We start from the raw sequence: 19,608 nt of genomic DNA, 5'->3' as shown, positions 1-19,608 counted from the left end.
CTGAGCCACAGGGTGTCCCCTCCTTCAGCCCTGACCCATGTGGATTTCCTAGCTGCTGGTGTCCAGAGATGCCCACCTCTGAGATGGACATTCTTGTCATTGGGTCCTTCTTCCTTAGTGTCCTGAGGCCCTTCTCAAAGTTCCCCTTGCTCCTACATTCTCACTGGTTCTGTTTCATGAGCCTTTCTCATGTCGTAAGTCACAGGAACGCACATAGCTCCCGGGGCCATGCAAGTTCACTGCCTTCCCACTGGCTGGACAGTGACTGTCTATATAGACTGGGAGCCTAAGTAAAGATGGTACCACAGCAAGTGCTCTGTTCGGGGCCTCTTGAGAGGTGTGGCTGTGTGGTTTTTGAGGCTCCTCGAATGGAGCTGGATGCTCTATGTCTCTACCCCACCCCCACCTCTGGAAGTGATTTGGGCCTTTCATTCCTCCCTCTGTGGAGCGCTTCCCCTTCCCTCCCTTCCCCCTCCCCTCCCCTCCCCTGTCCTCTCCCTCCTCTCTCCTGTCCTCCCCCTCCCCTCCCTTCCCTGTCCTCCCCTACCTTTCCCCTCCCCTGTCCTACCCTCCTTGTCTTACCCCCTTTCTTCCCCTCCCCTCCCCTGACCTCCCCCTTTCTTCCCCTCCCCTGTCCTCCCCCTCCCCTCCCTGTCCTCCCCCACCTTTCCCCTCCCCTGTCCTCCACTCCCCTCCCCCTCCCCTGTCCTCCCCCACCTTTCCCCTCCTCTGTCATCCCCTCCCCTCTCCTGTCCTCCCCCACCCCTCTCCTGTCCTCCCCTCCCCTGTCCTCCCCCTACTCTTCCCTCCCTGTCCTCCCCCACCTTTCCCCTCCCCTCCCCTCTCCTCCCCCTCCCCTCTCCTCCCTGTCCTCCCCTCTCCTCCTTGTCCTCCCCCACCTTTCCCCTTCCCCCGTCCTCCCCCTCCCCTCCCCCTTTCCCCCTCCCATGCTTACACCATCAGCCCAGTCTCTATGTCCAGCGTCAGCATGGCCACCCACTCTCTGCTCTTGAGGCACTGGCTGCTGGCCAGCGGGTTACTGATTATCACGCTCTGAACAGCATTTTGGGAATATGTGGCGGAAGGGCTGCTTTTTCCAGCCAGCTCTGTCCCTGCTTTCCTTGGGGAGGGCCCTGCCCCCGGACACCCATCTTGAAGGAGGCCCTGAGGGGAATCAGTGCAGGGTAGGCTGGATTATCACCTCTTCTCTGGACAGATGGACCCTGCCCGACACTCCTTGTATCTCCTCTCCTCCGGACAGGAAAGCTCTTCACTTGGCTCTGTTCCCTTACAGGACACTGACCTGCACTTCCAGCCCCCCTTTTTCTTTTTTGGACCCTTCATTGGTGAAGACTCTGCTGGCTTGGAGAGAGCCTCTGGGACCTGACCCCAGGGCCTGGCACCCTTCCCCCTCATCCTCTCCAGCCTCCTTCCCCTGTTCCTGGTTCTTCTCTTTTTTCTCTGCCCTTTCTCAGCCTTCTTCCCCTCTCTGTGACCCCTCCCTTCCTCTCGTGTCTGTCCTCTGACCTTCCCCTGCTCCCTGGGTGCCCAGGCTGTGGCTCAGGGTCCCTGCTGCTCCTCCCACTCGGCTGTGGTTGACAACGCGTGGAGCTCAGCTGTACTGCCCCAGGGCCCATGACCCTCAGAGCCACAGTGGGTATTTGTTTACCACCACTGCAGGAACCTTCCCAGGCCCAAGAGATGCCAGGTGCATCCTGGGCCATGGGGCACCCAGGAAGAGCTTGTTCATGGAAAACATGTCATACCTGAGCTCTTAACCAGGGTTAGAGACTGTCCACTCTCTGAAAGGTTAGGGTCAGACCAGGGCACACCTGTGAACTGCTAGCCTCTCAGCAGTGAGGAAGAGATGCCTAGGCTCAGAGAGATCTGCCTGAAGTCACTCAGTGAGTGTACACAGGACTGAGGCAAGGACTCAGCACCCACCCTCATTCCCTCACCCCTCACCCCCTGCCCAGCCCCAGGCAGTCCCATCACTCCAAGCCTGGCCAGGGCTTTGGACTTATGAAGTGGTATGGTACCCTAAGGGCATTTCAAATTTCAACTGACCCAAGGCTGTCTCCTTGAAGAGCTAGCTGACTCCCACCAACCAAAGGTTGATCAGAGGCTCCCAGCCTGGAATGTTGGCTCTGTGTTGACATGGGTTTTCTAACCCTGAGAATCCCTTCCAGCTTTGAAGCTGGGGGACAGCAATGCCAAGCCCAGGTAGAACCGAGGGCCTTTGCTCACCAGGGACTTACTTGCATTGTGCCTAGAAGTCACATTTGCAGATCTTGGTGCCTCTATCTGAGGCCTTGGCTCCTTAGGCAAATTGACAAAATGCTAGTTCTTCAGGATGGAGGAGTTCTTTGACCCCTAGTGGTAGCTTGGTGCCCCCAGGGTAGGGACAGATAGAGGAAGGTTCCTGTTCAGGTGGTGCTGGCCTCTGGGGCTTTGGGAGGTTTATGGCCTTAGGAAGGGGACCCTGGGGCAGACCCCTCTTTTGAGCTCAGAGCTTGAGGAGTGACATGTCATACCTGAGCTCTAAGCAGGGTGTCGTCCCAGAGCAGGGGATGCAGGGACCTTGGCCTTCCTTACCCATCTCCCTCCCAGTGATTGGGTAGATGTGGGGTCGGTCAAGCCCGCATCTTCTGTATCCCCTGTACGGCTGGGATTGCCAAGGTGCCCGTCTCCCTTAGACGTTGAGAGGCCTGGGCCCCTCCAAGAGGGGAACACAAGTCCTCTTCCCACTACCTGACTGCCCTGCCTCTTGACTCTAGGGAGGGTTGGAGCCCTCTTGAGGGCATGAAGGACAAAGGTCCAACTGAAGACGGGGAGAGGGCACCTGGGCACGCGTGGTCCCCAGAAAGTGGCCCTAGGGGGAATCCCCGCCTGCAGATACCCCTCCCTGTGAAGGATGTTAAAAAAATACACACAAAACCTTGTTTTTGCCTTTTTTCTCCCTCCCCCTCTGCCCACCCCATGGCCCCCCCCAGACTGCCTGCGCGTCGGCTGCGCACCCAGTAAGTGGCTTGCCTCTTCTTCTGCAGAGACCCAAGAGGTCTGGGAGGCTGGACATTGGGATTTAGGGAGAGAGGGATGGAGGGAGGGGGAAGGCATAGTTTCATTATTGGCTTGTGAGGGGAGGGGAACAGGTATGGGGGTGGGATGGGGAATTGTGGAGTGCAGGATGGACAAGACACAGCAGAACCAGGAAGAGGTAGTTGGTAAGGATGCTTTGGATTCTGAGAAAGGGAGGGCCAGGACATCTTGTTGCCCAAGTCAGTAGCAAGAAGAAGAAATCTAGGCAGCACCTGTTGCAAGACCACAAAATCTGGAGACAATGATGCATCTCCACCAGTGGCCACCAGGGGGCAGGCAAAGTACATGGGAAAGGCAATTTGGGTAGGAGGGGCGTGCCCAAAGCCTCAAAGTCTAAGTCGTTGTAGTGCCTGAATCTGCAGAGTTCCTGCCAAACTCAGAGCTGCCAATGAGGGCTGTAAGCAGGAATTAGAAGAAGAGCCAATGTAGATAGGTCCAGGTCTCTGTCACTGAGACAGATGCTCAGCCTCAAGTTTCTGCAAGGTGAGCCTTACAGTCAGATCACCTAAATGAGGATGTGGACATGGAAGGCACAGTAGAGAGTTTATGTGCTCAGTGTCACTAGTTTTACGTACTTGTGTCGTAGTGTGTCCACACACCTAAGGCCCTTTAAAGCCAGCACTCTGAACCCCAGGCAGACAGCATTAGGGACCCAGGGGTGGCCCAGAGGTGCCGCAAAACCCAGCAACACCTGCGTAGGGTAGCAGTTTCAGGGCATAGAGTTAATCAGGAGTAGATACAGGAAAGGTCTCAGTGGGTCCAAGCTGGCTTGTGCATGTGGAAGGTGAAGCCGTGGGTGCCCTTCCTTTGAGGTGGATAGGGTTTTGAGTGTTAGGCCTGAGAATTCAGTGGCCAATGTCACATTATAGGTCCTTAGGAGAGCAGAGGAAGGTGTGTCTATTCATGGCCACCATTCTGTAACCAATGATAGCCTCTGCAGTCACATAGAGTACCAGGACTGGATGGGGTTTGTGACTCCAGGTGTGAGGCACGGGGCACGTACATATGTGTGAGCTGAAAGTTGAATGTGTCCATGTGCAGGCAGGCTGCCTCCTGCCTGGGGCAATGTGTCGTGCTGTGCTCACTCCCCCCTTGGTGCTGCAGGTAAAGGCCCCGAGACACTCTTTGCGGGGCACAAGCTCAACGACAATGAGTGGCACACGGTGAGGGTGGTCCGGCGCGGCAAGAGCCTGCAACTATCTGTGGACAATGTGACTGTGGAAGGTAGGTGGCCTAGACCCAAGATTCTGCCATATTTCTAGAGAGCTGTGTTTGGTAACCTCTGCCTGGGTTGTTATTTCCAGAGAAGTTGTTATTATGGGTCTGGACCCCAGGGACCATTTCAGTTCCATATAGGCAGCATCTTCTGGAAGCTTGTTCCTCCACTGATTCCTGCAGCTTTCCCCAGAGTGGTGGGATGGCAATGCTGGCCCAGGACATCTAGTAAGATCCCTTCCTGTGGCCTTGTTTGAGGAGATGATTTTTCTGGGGAGATGAGGCCCTGTCCCAGAGATGACCCCGTGTTTTGTGCACTATTCCCCTCCCTCATGTTGGTCTTCTGTCCTGAGCAGGACAAATGGCAGGAGCCCACACTCGGCTGGAGTTCCACAATATTGAGACGGGTATCATGACAGAGCGGCGGTTCATCTCTGTGGTGCCCTCCAACTTCATCGGGCACCTGAGTGGGCTGGTGTTCAATGGTCAGCCCTACATGGACCAATGCAAAGATGGAGACATCACCTATTGTGAGCTTAATGCCCGCTTTGGCCTGCGTGCCATCGTGGCTGATCCCGTCACCTTCAAGAGTCGCAGCAGCTACCTGGCGTTGGCCACGCTCCAAGCCTATGCCTCCATGCATCTCTTCTTCCAGTTCAAGACCACAGCCCCTGATGGACTTCTGCTGTTCAACTCGGGCAACGGCAATGACTTCATTGTCATCGAGCTGGTCAAGGGGTGAGGGGACGGGCGCTGTGGTGTCCCTGCTGACCCAGATAGAGCTCTTCCCTGGCCTTTGGGAAGGTTCCAGGCACCCAGACATCAGGTCAAGAGTCACATCCTTAGTCATCACCCAGGAGGGTCCCTCCACAGCCGAGATGGGGCAGCCGAACCCTGCTTCTAGGCTGCTGGCTCCTCGGCTGCTTCCGTGCCAGGGGTTCCCAGTTACATCCCTGCTCTGACCACTGTCATCTTTATGGCAGAAGTAAGCCTAGTCTTTCTCTTGCCCTGGAGAACTGCACCCTCAAGTAGCTCAGACTGTGCTTCTAGGGGACCCCTACTATATTACCAAAACTCCCCCTTCTGTCAGGTCCTCTTTTGGGGCCCAAGAGCAAGTACTTCTGGGACCTCCCTGGGACAAGACTTCATGCCATAACCTTCCAATGCCAGTTTTTGGTTCCTTCCCATGGGGTCCGCTTGTCTACCCCTCCTTCCCAGGCCCCTTGTTTTTCTGCCAGCAGTAGCTCATTCTCTCTTGGCATCTCCACAGTGCCTGTCTGATTTGGTGTTTCCTCCCTACTGTGGGGCAGGTACATCCACTACGTGTTTGACCTGGGAAATGGCCCGTCCTTGATGAAGGGAAACTCAGACAAACCAGTCAATGACAACCAGTGGCACAATGTGGTGGTGTCCAGGGACCCAGGCAACGTGCACACGCTGAAGATTGACTCCCGCACAGTCACACAGCATTCCAACGGTGCCCGAAATCTGGATCTCAAAGGTGGGGCTGGAACCTCTGGAGAAGGCCAGCCTTACCCCAGCCCCCCTTTTCCAGCAAGATAAATCCCCTCAAAAGGGGGTCAAGGCTGCTCTCTCCCACCCCTCTTTCCTGTTCTCCATGGTGTCTGGCTGATACCTCCCACCTGTGTCTCACTGGGTTCTTCTGTGAAGCCCCCTCAGATGGAGCACTGGCCAGGCTATTTTCCACCAGGGTCCCACCTTCTCCAATGACTCTACAGCAGTCACTGAAATTCTCATTACCAGTCCCCAGAGTAGGAGGCTGAGAGGTGGAGGACAAAGAGAATGAAGAGGAGGAAGAGGAGGAAGAGGAAGAGGAGGAGGAGGAGGAGAAGGAGAGGAAAGGAAAAGAATAACAGGAGGGTTGGGGGGAGAAGGAGATGGTGGACTGGGCATCGGAACAGGAGATGTAGGCTGCAGCTGTTTCAGAGCTGTCTGGGGTCCATGAGACCTCCTTGCACACACATGCCTGTAGCATCCCTTAGCTCCACTGGGTCCACGTGTGTCCATTGTAACCCAAACTGTCAAAACCTGGGGAAGATCTTCAGAGACCAGAGAATTCAGCTCCTGAGTCCCCAGTCCCAGTAGCTTGGTTGGCAGTGCTGCAAATTCTCCCTGTTCCCCAGGAGAGGGCGATGTGTTACAGGGAATCAGAAGTGGCAGCAGACCCAGGGACCAGGCTTCAGCTATGATGCCCAGGGCTGCCTCCACTAGACATGCAGAAGAACTAGAGGCCATGTGGGATATTATCTCTGAGGAAAGACCTCCTCCAAGAGCCCCAGTTGTCAGGAGGCTATCAGAGGAGAGAGGGCTGCTGAGTGAGGAAAGGCCTGCAGTTCTGGAAGCAGTCTTCGGGAAGGAGGCAGCGGGGGTGGAAGGGATGCAGAGCTATGCATCCATGAAAGGCCCTGATTACAGGCCGGAACTGGAATCAAACGTGTAGGAGAGAACATGGAGCGGGTCCCTCCAGCTGCCCCCGCCCCCACTACCTCAGGCATCTGGCTTCTGAGGGAGGGGAGCAGACAGATGGGGAAGGGAAGGGAAGAGGAAGAGGTGGTGTTGGTGGGGAATCTGAGGTTCACTGTGTCTGTTTAGGGATACCACAAGCCTTTCAGGTGTCTGGGAGGACCCAGTGGTAGGATGTCAGCATCCTGGGATGGGGGTAGGGACAAGGATGGCAGGGTGTTGACACCACTGCCTTTTCAGGGGAGTTGTACATCGGTGGCCTGAGCAAGAATATGTTCAGCAACCTGCCCAAGCTGGTGGCCTCTCGGGATGGCTTTCAGGGCTGCCTAGCTTCCGTGGACCTCAACGGACGCCTCCCAGACCTCCTTGCCGACGCCCTGCACCGCATCGGGCAGGTGGAGAGAGGCTGTGATGGTGAGTGTGGGGCAGTTAGCTGTGGCCCTGAGGCTGTCCCAAAAGCTCTGGGACAAGGGGGACAGGTCAGGGACGGACCACATGCTCTCCCTGTTGCCTCCCTCCCTGACTACTAGTCGGAAGCCTAGCAGTCCTTGAGTGCTCCCTGCTCCTAGCCCTTCCCGTCACCCTGGTTAGTATCTGGCCCTTCTAGTCTGGTGGATCAAGGGCAGAGCCTCTGGCTGGCTGGGGAACTTCTGCAGCCCCTGGGTATGTGGCTAAGCCTGGGGCATTTCTCCTTCCTGCTTTTCCCAGGCCCCAGCACCACCTGCACCGAAGAGTCTTGTGCCAACCAGGGCGTCTGCTTGCAGCAGTGGGATGGCTTTACTTGTGACTGTACTATGACTTCTTATGGAGGCCCTGTCTGCAATGACCGTGAGTGCCAGCAGGGCCGGGCTCTGGGTGTTCCCCATCCTATCAGCCACAGGAACTAACTGTAGAGGCTCGTGGTTGCTGCCCCTTCACTGCTGCCCGGGTCTCTGGAGCCATCTATTGGCAGGTGGCCTCTCTCGGTTCTGAGCTGGCTGGACATCTGATTTCCCTAGACACAGGCCCTGCTGTTCCCCTTTTTCTCTCCCCAAGAATCCCAGCTGCAGGTTGTCCCCTGGAGCCACAAGGTCAGTTCCTAGCTTCCTCACTTGCTAGCTTGCATATTGTTGAGGCCCCTCCCCAGAGATAACAGCCTTGACAGCATTTTCTAGTCCCCAGAGCTTGGTGGCCATCAGCTGGTTACAGCTTGGCAGAGGGAGGACAGCTGGGTCAGCCATGGGGGTATGGTGGGGGTGTGGAGGCTTTGGCCTTTCTCTCTGATGGTTGGGAATGGGGTGGGTGACATGCAGAAAAAACACACACCTGGACACGAATAAGCCTTCTCTGCTTTTCAAACACAAAGTGGAAGTGAGCCACCAGGCCTGTAGATGCCTGAAGGTAGTCAGCAGGTCTGGGTACCACTGCCTCCTTGCCACTACTCTGGCTGTGCATCATCGGATGGGAGTCCTGCGTCCTACCAGGGGATGGGACTCCTGGATGGCTGTTGAATTTCCTTTGATAAAATATCCAGCCTCCCCACCCCCGCACTTTCCTGCTTCTCAGGTGTGGCTAGCCCTCCCAGCTTTGTCCCCAAGGAGGTTCATCTGACCCACTGTTCTGTGTGCCCCTAAACCTTCCAGCCAGTTTAGGAGCACCTCAGCCTGCTGCGTGTTCTACTTGGCTCCAGTTGGCACAAACCTGTTCAAACCAGTTCTCTGTAACCCTTCCCACTGATGGTTGGGTGCCACTAGCAGAGCCTTCCCATGTGATCCTTCACCAAACTTCAGTGATGGAGCCTGCCAGATCCGGGGCCTGGCTGTCGCGGTTACTCCTGCTGAACATGGGTTTCTGGGAATGGTGGCAATGCCCATGCTGGGCTTGTCTTGCTCAGGATATAGGGAATCTGGCCCAAGTATGGCTGTCCATGCATTGCCATGCTCCTGGAGAACACGGGCTTCAGGAAAGGGCCTAGAGCTGGAGGCAGGGCGTGTGTCTAGGGAATCGGTCTACTTTTGGGCAGGGGTGGGAAGAGAACGTTCTCTAGGTTCTTGGCTGGGAGAAAGAAGAGACACCAGAGCTGGGGTTGGAGGTCTGGGAAGTGTCATCATTCCACACACTGGTCTATCTATCTGTGGCATAGCCTGAGCAAAGCTATGGAACTAAAGAAAAGGTGGGTGAAACCTGGAGCCCCCTCAGGGCTCCATGCTGTTCTGAAGCTGGCTGGAGCTGCTCTGGGGTCTACCCTACTGTAAGGGCGGGGTGAGAGGCTGGGTGGGGTGTCTGCCATGCTCCCCTTTCTCCTGGGGCCTTTCCTCTGTCTGAGTTTTCATTGCCAGCTTTTTCTTGGAGCCCTGCACACTGTCAACTGGAAACCAGTAAAGAGGTTGAGTGTCTGAGAAGAGGGGTGAGGAGGGTGGGACAGGGGAGCAGGGCAGCGTCAGCTCCGTGAGGGCGCTCAGTCTGTGTGGATGGAGAAAGACTAGGAAGAGGAGATGCGACTTTCAGGGCAGCTTCCTCTTGCCTTTTGCCTCTGTTTCCCCATCTGTATCATGGGAGCTTTGAGGGTTCAGGAATGGGGGAGCTCTCAAGAGTCAACTCTGGCCGACTTGGAGAAAAAAGATCACTCAAGAGACAAATAGGGAGAATGAAAAGGGGGTCATTCAATGGGAGAAAGGAGGAGTTGGTGGAGAGCTCCCTGGGCTCTGGCCGGTCACCATGCCTGTCACCTCTCACCATGCCTACATCTCCACCTCATCTCTGCAGCCTCTGTTGATCTCCTGCATACCTCCATCTCTCTTCTTTCTTACCGTCTGTCTGTGTCTCTCCCTGACCCCACCCCCCAGCTCTCTCCAATTCCCACTCACCAGTATTGATTGGCCTCTAGGCGGCTTCCCTTCCTCTCCTGTCACCACCAGCAGCAGCTCCTCCCTCTCTCCCTCTGGGGCCATACATTCTCTGCCTGCTTGGAGCTGCATCCCATCTGTCCGTCTGTACTCTAGAGCCAGGGCCCCAAGGATGGGAGAGAGGGCAGATGGACGGGATCTCAGGGCACCCCACCCATTGCATCTTCTCTCTTGTGAGGCTTTGCATTGCTTGAAGCCTCCTCTTGGGCATCTCCAAGGACTGCCCCCCACTTTTGAAGCCTGTGATGTGCGGACCTGCCCCATCGTCTCAGCGGTCCTGAGGGAGCTTGCTTTTTTCTTTCTTCCTTCCTTTGTCTCAGAAACAGAGTCTCACTATGTATCCCAGGCTAGACTAGCTTGAGACAGTTTTCTGTACTGCTGTATCAAGTGCTGGAATTCTAGACATAGCCCACACCTGGCTTGTCCTGGATCTTGACTGGCCCATGAGGTCACCATGACAATTCTGCGCTAGAATGGAATCTGGAACCAATAAGTAGGATCCAGCCTCCCCTCCTGCTCCTCTTCTCTCAGCACCTCCCCTTTCCACTCACCTGCCCAACCTGTGCTCAATCCAGGGCCTCTGTACACTGTCTCTTTTTCTCCTCTGCCTCCTGCATTGCTTGCTCTCCCCTGTCCAAACAGGTTGATGTGAATGTGAAGGTTGCATCCACATGGGGGGAGGGATTTTATCTGCATGTGTCTCTGGGGCCACGGCTTCTAATCCACCCCCAAGTTTGGAGAGCAGATCCCAGTGTGAGGGAGCATCCTGAGACAGGAAGGTTTCTTTAGCTAGATGTAATCAGATCTGGATGCTTTTGTCCTTTTGAACAACTGTCCTGGAGCACTCTGGGGAGCTAGGGGCTGAGGCTAGGGGACCAGAGGACTGGGGAGTGGAGAGGGAGGGCTGCAGAAAAGGAAGAGGGCCTTGTGTAGGGGTAGGCAAGCACTTTGGCAGGTGTGTGTGTGTGTGTGTCTCCTGCCTTTGAGGCTGTGGATGGGTTGTTTCTATGGTTATGGATGACTGTCTTGGAGGCTGAGTTTTAAGGGGGTGGGGAGTTTATGTTGGCCATTCATTGCCTATAATCAAGCCTGTATGTGTGTCTGTTTCTCTGCAAGCATTTGGTATACCAATATCTGATCACACACATGCATATATGTGTCTGAGCTGTGTGCCTCCTGGCACACTGGTGCCTATAGGGACTCGTGGGTGTTTTCATACCCGAGCCGGTCCACAATCCAGCGTGCACATGTGTTTCAAGGGGGAACAGCTAAAGAGGGCTGTGGCCACATCTCTGCGAGCTGGACCAGCAAGCACTTTTGGGTTTCGTCCAGATGGGGGAGGGAAGGGGGGAGGAGGAGGAGGAGGAGGAGTGGGAGGAGGAGGAGGAGGAGGAGGAGGAGATCGGCCTCTCTTGCTAGCCTCAGTCCTGTTCAATTATTCAGCAGGGCCCCTTCTCCCGGAGGGGGGTGGCGGTGGTGGTGGTGGTAGTGGTGGTGATGGTGGAAAGCGCGCTCCCGAGCGCGGGGGAGGGGCGGGGCGCGCGCATAGGAGAGGCGAGCGCCGAGCGGGCTAGCCAGGTGCCACGCCGCGGAGCTGCCCAGCGCCGCCCGCAGATCGGGAGCCGCTCGGGTCCCTCCGCCCTGCCCCCCCTCCTCCTGCGCTTCCCCTCCCCTCCCTTCCTTTCCTCTGTCCCTCCCTCCTTCCCTCTGTCCCTCCCTCCCTCTCCCTTCTAGCCCTCTCAGCCTCTGCAGCAACACTCCGCTGCTTCCATCTCTCCGCCGGAATCTCGCAGGCTCGCGCCTTTCCTCTGCTTGGCCCCGCTCCCCTCTTCTCCTCTCCCCTCCTCTCCTCTCCCCTCACTCCCCCATCACCCGGATTTGCTTCCCTCCCCCTCCTCCCGCCCCCCTCCCCCGGCCGCTCCCTCCTTCCTTCTCTGGCCTCCGTCGGGCAGCAGCAGAGCCGGGTCGGTTCCGCGGGGCTCTCGCTTTCGGGGGAGCCGGGCCTCCGTCGCTACTGCGCACCCCGTCTCCCGCCCCGCTGGGTTTTTCCGCAGGATTTCCCTACCGTCCCCTCCCCAGCACCATGCCCCCACCCGCTGGCCGCTGACGGCCCTCTGCGCCGGCCCGGCCCCGGCCTGAGGGGGGACCCCTAGCCGCCCGCGATGGATCCAGGCTCCACGGACCTTGGCCTTCCCGCTGCGCGTACCCCGGATTCCCCGGCGGGATCCAGTTGATTTGCTTGGCTCCGGACTGAGGCTCCGGCTCTGGTTTTCCTTCGCTTCACCCCTACCCCCCTCTCGGAGCTCGCAGCCGGAGGGGGGCTTCGCGGGGCCGCGCAGCCCCGCGTCCCCGCCCCCGGCCATGGGGCTGTGAGGTGGCCGCCCCCGGGCCGAGATGCCCCCCGGGGGGAGCGGGCAGGGGGGGTGCCCGCGCCGCCCCCCCGCCCTGGCCGGGCCCCTGCCGCCACCGCCGCCGCCGCTGCTGCTTCTGCTGGGGCTGCTGCTGCTGCTGGGGGCGGCTGAGGGGGCCCGGGTCTCGTCCAGCCTCAGCACCACCCACCACGTCCACCACTTCCACAGCAAGCACGGCACCGTGCCCATCGCCATCAACCGCATGCCCTTCCTCACCCGCAGCGGGCACGGTAAGTGGCGCCCCGACGCCGGCGGACTGGCTTGGGGGTCTTGGGTGCTCCGCCCAGGCCCCGGGAGCCCCGAGGGCCGCACCCCGACTGTGCACTCGCGGAGCTGGGCTTTGCGGTGGAGCCCCTTCACCTCCCATCTCCAGCTCCTATCATGCCAGCCCCACCCTCACCTCCATCTCTCCATTCCTCCTGCTCACCCTCATCCCTGTCTTCATAAGTGCTTCCTAGTCTCACCTGAGCCTGCTCGTCCCCATGTGCTTTGTTAGCCTCTATCTCTCCCAGAGCCTTGTCGCCCGTCCTTTCACCCTTTCTCTATGCCCTCCTTGAACCCCTCTTCCCTATCACCTCCATCCCAGCCGGCTGGCTCATCTCTCAGCCTGTCTTACCCTCACCTTCCGCGGCTGGTGTGTTACCTTCCTTCCATCTCTGCCTACCTGGCAACCGTCCCTTTTCTCTTCCATTCCTGGCCTTCCACCACCTCTCAAACAATCCACTCGGTCTGCGGCACCATCATCTGCACCTCCTTGTACTCTGGTCTTTGGCACCTGCTCACCTTCCATCCCCATCTCTGCTCTGCTTCCAGTTGTATTCCCCCCCCCCCCCAGCCCGTGTCACCTCCAGAGCCCAGTCTCTGCTCCCAGGCTCCCAGCCACCTCTCCTGTGTCAGCCCCATCCACTCCATTCACTGCCACCCCAGTCCTTGCCCTCTGTCTCCAAGCCCTCTCCCTTCCTTCTTAAACAGGCCCCATCCCTGTACACTTCTGACTCCATCACTCCCCCCTCTAGACCTCAGGCCTTCATTCCTCCATTTCTGAGACCCTGCCCCCAGGGTTCTCAGGAGGCCATCTCTACCCAGCTCTGTACCTGTCACCTCCTGTCTATGTCCCTCAGACTCTATGAGCCTGTCACTTTCCATTACTGTACCCCACAACATCTGTGCCAGGTGCCCCATTTCCTGCCACACCTGCCGTCTTGGTGGCTTCACTCCACAGCAGTGTCCATTGCTTTTGTCTCAGGCCACCCTTCACAGGCCAGCTCAGGGCTGCAGCCACCTCCCATCCCAGAGACCCCATCAGCTCTCCTTCTGTCTATCCATCACTTCCCGCTCTGCCCTGCACCCCAGCTCCCTTCTCTCTTCACCTTGTCCTTCCACCCCTAGGACCCCCATCCATCTCCAGACCTCATCACCTCCCAGGCTCCCTTCCCAGCTCTCCATCACTCCCCACCTCGGGACCCTCCTCTCCATATCTGACCCCATTACCACCTGCTGTCTGGGCACAGTGGTCCCCCATCCTCCTTCACATTTGCCCCCCACCCTCCTCACCTCTCACCATTCTCCCCTCTCAGGGCTTCCATCCCCTCCCTCTCTTCTCAGTCCTGCGCCATGCTCATTTCTGACTGCCCCTCACCTTTCCTGCCCGGCCCCATTGCTGCTTCTCCATCATCCTCTGCAACCACACTGTTGTATCCATGCATTCCTCTCAGCGCCTCCCATTTCTGCATGTTTGCCCATGACCGTCCTGTGTCTGTAAGAAGCCCCTGACCTCCATGTCCCATGTCATAACCCATCTTTCTGCCCCTGTCTCTCCCTGCCCCCCATATGCCACTACTTTGTCTCTTCCATTCCCCAGGAGCAGTCCCTTCAGATGGTCCACAGGCAGTGCTCTCTACTTCTTCTCTCCCCCATCCTCATCCTCACCTTGCTTCTCATCCCAACTCTGCCTCCTCAGGCTTTCTCTTGCCCTTTCATTACCCTGGCCTCCTAGCTGTTCTCTTCTGGCTCTCCTCAGGCCCAGTGTTGCTCCCAAAGACACCGAGACAGAACATGACCATTCTAGGCAATGACGTGAGGTATTAGGAAAGGGACCCAGGTGCACTGGAGGGGAGCCCTGTGAGGGAGAAGAGGGGCAGACATGAAAGAGAAGGCAAGAGAGACAAGTGCTGGCTCAGGGATGATGGGCAGGTGGAGAGGAGGGCCCAGGAGCTGGCAAGGGGCAGGAGTCAGGCAGAGGGAGGGAACAGGAATCCAGGCTTTCCTGGACTGTGCAGGGTGCTTTCTCCCTCTACAGTTTTAGGTCTCCCAGAAGGTTCTTGTCACAGTCCCTGATGCTTCAGGGACATGGTCAAGAGAATGGGGCCAACAACTATACCACGTTGGCATGAGCATTGCCTGGGGGGTGGGTGTCTTCTCAGGGTAGAAGGAGGTAAGGATGAGGGAGACGGCAGCCTGGGACACTGATGAAGTGGTGGGGAGACTGAGAAGGATTCAGGGTGGAAGGAAAGGACTAAGGAAGCCAGAAGAGGAGAAAGCAATGTCTCATGACTGAACCCCTTTCTGCTCACCTCAACTATGGGGCATATGAGAGAACCAGCTTCCCACGGGACTCCTCCCTGGGCTGGAGGCCAGCCAGCTTTCCTCCTGCTCCAAGGTTCCCTAGTGTGAGGACAGCTCTCTTTGTGGACACCTGCTTCTCTGCTACTCTACTGAGTCTCCTTGCCTTCCTCCTTCCTCACTGCTTCCCCACTTTCCCTCCCATCCCCCCAAGCCCTCCCATTACATAATACCCCTACCCACCTGCCACTGACATTTCTGTACCTGATGTCACTGTAGGGTTGAGGGTGATCAGCACACCTGGGACCTAAAGTGGACAGAGGAGATGACACTTTTCTGGTTGTGGATCCCTTCGTTCCAGGCCGGGTGTCTGAATCCTTGATGAACTCTTGGTTCCTTTCTGGCTCTCCCAAGAGCCAGTAAAGGCAGACTAACTCCCCGCTCAGTTCAGAGTCAGTGGCTTCCAGCAGAAGGGGGCTAGCATGTAATTTGGTTCTGGGGATGGGTATATAACTTAAATTCCTGACTCAATGGTGTATGGCCAAGAATGAAGCTAAGGGTTGAGGAGGTGTGGTGATGAAGAGAGAGTTGAGTTTAGGTGTCTGGGTCTGTGCACAAGCCCCACTTCCTGTGGTGGTCCTCCTGGGAAGGTTTGTTGATAACAGAAAGCACCTAAGACCCAGGCTTTTCTGGGTTATGCAGAGGCCTTATCCCTTGACCACTCTAGATCTTCCAGAAGGCTTTTGTGCTAGCTTCTGATGCTCCTGGAGCACTGGCAGGCAGAGCCGCTGCACATGTACTTTTAGCCCTGGGGCATGGCTGCATGGCTAGTTTTTAAATGGAATAAATGCTGTCTGTGAGTGTGGGTTCCTGAAACATTGTTAATGGTTAGTTGTTTTCTTTCTAGAATGTAGGTGTGTGTGTGCGCGTGTACATGTGTGTGTGTTTGTTCACCTGTGCATTCATGTGTTGACAATATGATCATATCTAGTGTTTTACGGCTCTGTGAATTTCTGGGTCTAGGAGGCATTGAGGTGACTGTGTTGGATGTGTGCCGAAGGTGCCAACCTTGGGCCTGTGACACCTTGTGTCTGATTAGAAACTCTTGCCATGGGCTTCCAGCCGTGTGGGTCTGGCCGGCAAGCTATGCACAGTCAGCTCCCTATTTCCCAGTGTGGAAAAGAACAATTGGTCTGTACCAGCCTTGGGCAACACCGGGGCTTGCTTCAGGCCCCTTTGCTTCTCAAGCCCTTTCTGGATGCTGTCAGAAGTTACAGATGTGGAGTGTTGTCCTGGGCACCAAGGCTGGCGTGCCTTCTTGGGGGAGGGCTAGAGAGTTTGCTTGCCCGGCTGAGCTGCTGGAAGCGCCTCCCGAGCGTGGCCGGAGGGGCGGGACTTGGCAGAAGCTCCGCCTCCTGCACCCGACCTCCTCGTAAACCAGGCCCTATGTCCCCGCCCGTGCGGGAGCAGTGGTGCTGGGGAGAGAAATGTCTCCCTGGGGTAATTACTGCAGCCCCAGCCCAATAAACCATTCATCCTTTCCCTCTTCTGCCTAAGAAGTGTCTCTCCACCCTGTTTCCCCCACAGTGTAATAAATGCCCTTCGGCTTTAACAGGTCTGCCCAGCACAGTAAACTGGATGCAGTGTGAGAACAGCTGGATCATAAATCCTGGGGGAGGCTGGGGCTGGGGAGTGGGAGGACTGGGGCGCAGGCGCCCATTTGCATCTCACCGGCCCCTGCCCTTGGCCGCCCGCGGAGGCCTGTCTTTGTGCATTTACCGCCATGTTTCCCTGGCTGCCTCGACTCCTGTGGCGGGGTCTGCCTCTTCGGCCTGGGGCTTTGTGTGCAGTTGGATGCCTTGCGGCCCGCGCGTGGGTGGGTCTAGGTGTGCGTCATTTGGAGCTGTGTCTCCTTGTAAGGGTTGGGACTTGGGTTGTTGGCACACATCTCAGATCTCTCCGGCTTTCTTGTCTAACCCGGCATCCGGCTTGCTGTTGTTCCGGCGCTTTTGGAGCAGGACTGGCGCTGTCCATGGTAATGAACATGCTGGTGGCATCCAGCGGGAAAGCCGGCAGGAAGGGCTTCCTCCTTAGACCAGGCACATTTGGGGCCAGACTCCATGCAGATAGAGTTTTCTTCCCTGGTGTTAAAGGACCAGGTAGCCCAATGAGACCCCCTCTCCTGGGAGGCCCTGAAACCCAGGCGTCAGGGAGTGTGTAGAGGAAGGTCAACATCTCTGCTCTCCAAACCCGTCTCCCAAATTCAACGTGCAGTTTGTGAGTGAAAGAGAGAGGGAGGACCCTGGGTATTATGGTTGTCATGGAAACAGCCGATTTTCTGGAGTGCTGCAGTGTTGGGAGCTGAGAGACTGTACTGGCTGAGCCATAGCCGCTTGGCTCTGGTCTCCAGGCCCAGCCCTTTCTAGGCAGGCAGGTAGCTTGCAGTGAGTATAGAGGTGATGGTCACTATACGCCCCTCACTGGAACTGGCTCTCTACTCAACCCGAAGGCCCAACCTTCCTCACTGTGCCTCTAGGGCCTAAGGGAGAAGGTCCACCTGAGCCTGCAGGGCCAGAGCTGGTTTTCCCCTGTATGCTGGGGTGCCTTCCAAACTAGAGGCTGCAAAAAGATGACAATTCCAGACATCTGAGTGGTTTTTCCAGTCTGCCCTGCCCCTGACGTCCCTCCCCATTTTTACTCTGTCAGGAGGGTAGGAGACAAGTAAGATGCTCAGGGAGTAGCAGGGGGACCAATGCCTTCTTCTGCTGCTCTAGTCTTAGCACCTCTGATGCCCAGACTGCAGCCTCCCCTTCCCTTCCCAGCCTCTCAAAGCACACAGAAGTCCCCTCCCTCTGCTGTGGAGACCTAGAGTTCCTAGATGGATCCCTCTTTCCACAAGATCACCCAGCCTACTAGGGGCCTACTGAGTGAGAGACCCCAGGTCCCTGCCTCCCCTAGTTCAGAGTTCTCTGCCGTGTTCTCTACTGGCTTGCTCCAGGCTTCTGTCCTCAGTCTCCCTCACATCCCTTTCTCCCTGGCTAAGTCTTCCCTTGAACCTTTTTCCCCATCCCAAGAAGGGCCTTGAGAGGAGTCGTTAGTAGCTAATCATTTAATCAAGCATTTTATGAACCTCATCTGCTCTCTTTATGTCTTAAAGAATGCAAGATGAGTATATCCCCTTCCCTGCCTTCAGGCCCAAGAGTCTAGTCCTTCAGGACTCCCAGTCAAGGCTCCTTTCCCGGAAACTGGGTGACCAGCCCCCCTCCCACTCCCACCTCCACCCCCAGGGAGCTCAGTCAGCCGCAGGAGGGAACATGGCGACTAATGGGGTTTATTTTGGGGCTGAGATCGTTAGGGACCTAACACCCGCCCCCAGCAGCCGGATGGCGAAGAGGAGAGAGGGTGGGGTGGGGGAGGGCTAAGAGAGGGAGCCTACATCTCAGGCTCCCACTCTCCCACTTCCCTTACCTACATCCCTCTCTGTCCTTCTCTGTCCATCTGTCTCTCTGCCTCCTTCCTCCCCTGGCTGTCAACTTTCCCCATCCCCCACGTGTGCCTCCTCCTTTCTGGGCAGGGTTCCAGGCCTTTGGGCTTTGGCACCCAGGTACCCTTGCCTGAGGGTGGAAGCAAGGATCCCTGGACAGACCAGGAAGATTCCCGGGGGACTGGGAGGGGACAATGGGACTGGCATTGGCAAGGTGCCGAAGAAGAGCTATGACTCACAGCTGCCCACAGTCCTGCTCATCTTCCCGCCATCACTTGAGGCTCCCTGTCGCCTCCTTGCTGCTTGGCTCAGGTCCCAGAGAAGCACTTGGGAGAAGTTGAGCTGGTCAGAAGCAGACCCCAGGTCCTTCCTGCACAGGACATGCTTGCTGTCTGGGTCTCCTTGCAGCTTCTCTCTGGTCACACTCCATGTCACCTGAATCACTGTAATTAAAGCTAACATTCTTGGGGCAGCGACATCTGTCAGTGTGCATGTACATGCATGAGCCCTCACCTGGGCTCCTAGAGCTACAGGGCTGGTGGCTTCTGTAGGATTCCTAGCTGAAGCCCTAGTACCCTCACCCTGGTGTCTTCAGGCTCTGGCCCCCAATCAACTCCAAGGGCCTACTGACATTTCTTCCTCTCCATGTTCTTCTCTCTGCAGCTGGGACCACATACATCTTTGGGAAGGGGGGAGCGCTCATCACCTATACATGGCCCCCCAATGACCGGCCCAGCACAAGGATGGACCGCCTGGCCGTCGGCTTCAGCACTCACCAGCGGAACGCTGTGCTGGTGCGAGTGGACAGTGCCTCCGGCCTCGGGGACTACCTGCAGCTGCACATTGTAAGGACCGGGACTCAGCGCCCATCCTGCCATCCTGAGCACAAATCCCCTCAGTCCTCAATGCTGGGGATGTCACCTCGGCACTGTTCTTTGTGGGGAGGACTCAGGGCCCCATTCTGTGAGCTTTCCAGGCTGGTCCACGGTAGCCTTCAGAACTGTTCTCACCTTTGGTGTGTCTCTGGGCTGTTCACTGCTGTCCCTGTCCTCTCCCTCATGCCTCCTGGCCCAACAGCAGCCACCTGTGCCTCTTTGTCTTGACTTTGAACCCCACCCTGCCTTTGCTCTACCTGTGACTTCTGTTTCCGTGACCTTTGCCATCCCAGCAGACCCTTGACAAGGTCTTTCCCACAGATTCTAGTGAAGTTCACTCTTTACTGTTCTCTTGGTTAAACCTCACATCTAAACCCCAGTCTAGTGCTGGTTTATTCCTTTTCCTGTCTTTCTACCCACCCACACCCTTCTCTGTGACCTCTGACCCCATGCCCCACTCTTCCTTGTGACCTCTGGCCTTGTCCCACTCTCTTCTCTGTGACCCTTAGCTCTGTTCCATATCTTTCTCTGTGACCTCTGATCCCATCCAATACTCTTCCCTGTGACCTCTGACCCCACTCCACACTCCACAC

General features: G+C 57.0%; 1 protein-coding gene across 1 annotated transcript in view; it reads left to right on the top strand.

Moving 5' to 3' along the window:
- The window catches only part of Nrxn2 (neurexin 2), a 99,082-nt gene that overhangs the window by 53,169 nt on the left and 26,305 nt on the right, over window positions 1-19,608 (top strand). Inside the window, 7 exon segments of the mRNA XM_028770976.1 lie at window positions 2,994-3,020; window positions 4,204-4,323; window positions 4,671-5,052; window positions 5,625-5,815; window positions 7,039-7,212; window positions 7,507-7,626; window positions 18,804-18,985. Coding sequence (XP_028626809.1) covers window positions 2,994-3,020; window positions 4,204-4,323; window positions 4,671-5,052; window positions 5,625-5,815; window positions 7,039-7,212; window positions 7,507-7,626; window positions 18,804-18,985 — 1,196 coding nt within the window.

This window comes from Grammomys surdaster, unplaced genomic scaffold (genome assembly GCF_004785775.1).
Source record: "Grammomys surdaster isolate TR1022 unplaced genomic scaffold, NIH_TR_1.0 205, whole genome shotgun sequence".
NCBI lineage: Eukaryota > Metazoa > Chordata > Mammalia > Rodentia > Muridae > Grammomys > Grammomys surdaster.
This window is presented reverse-complemented; position numbering and strand designations above follow the sequence as displayed.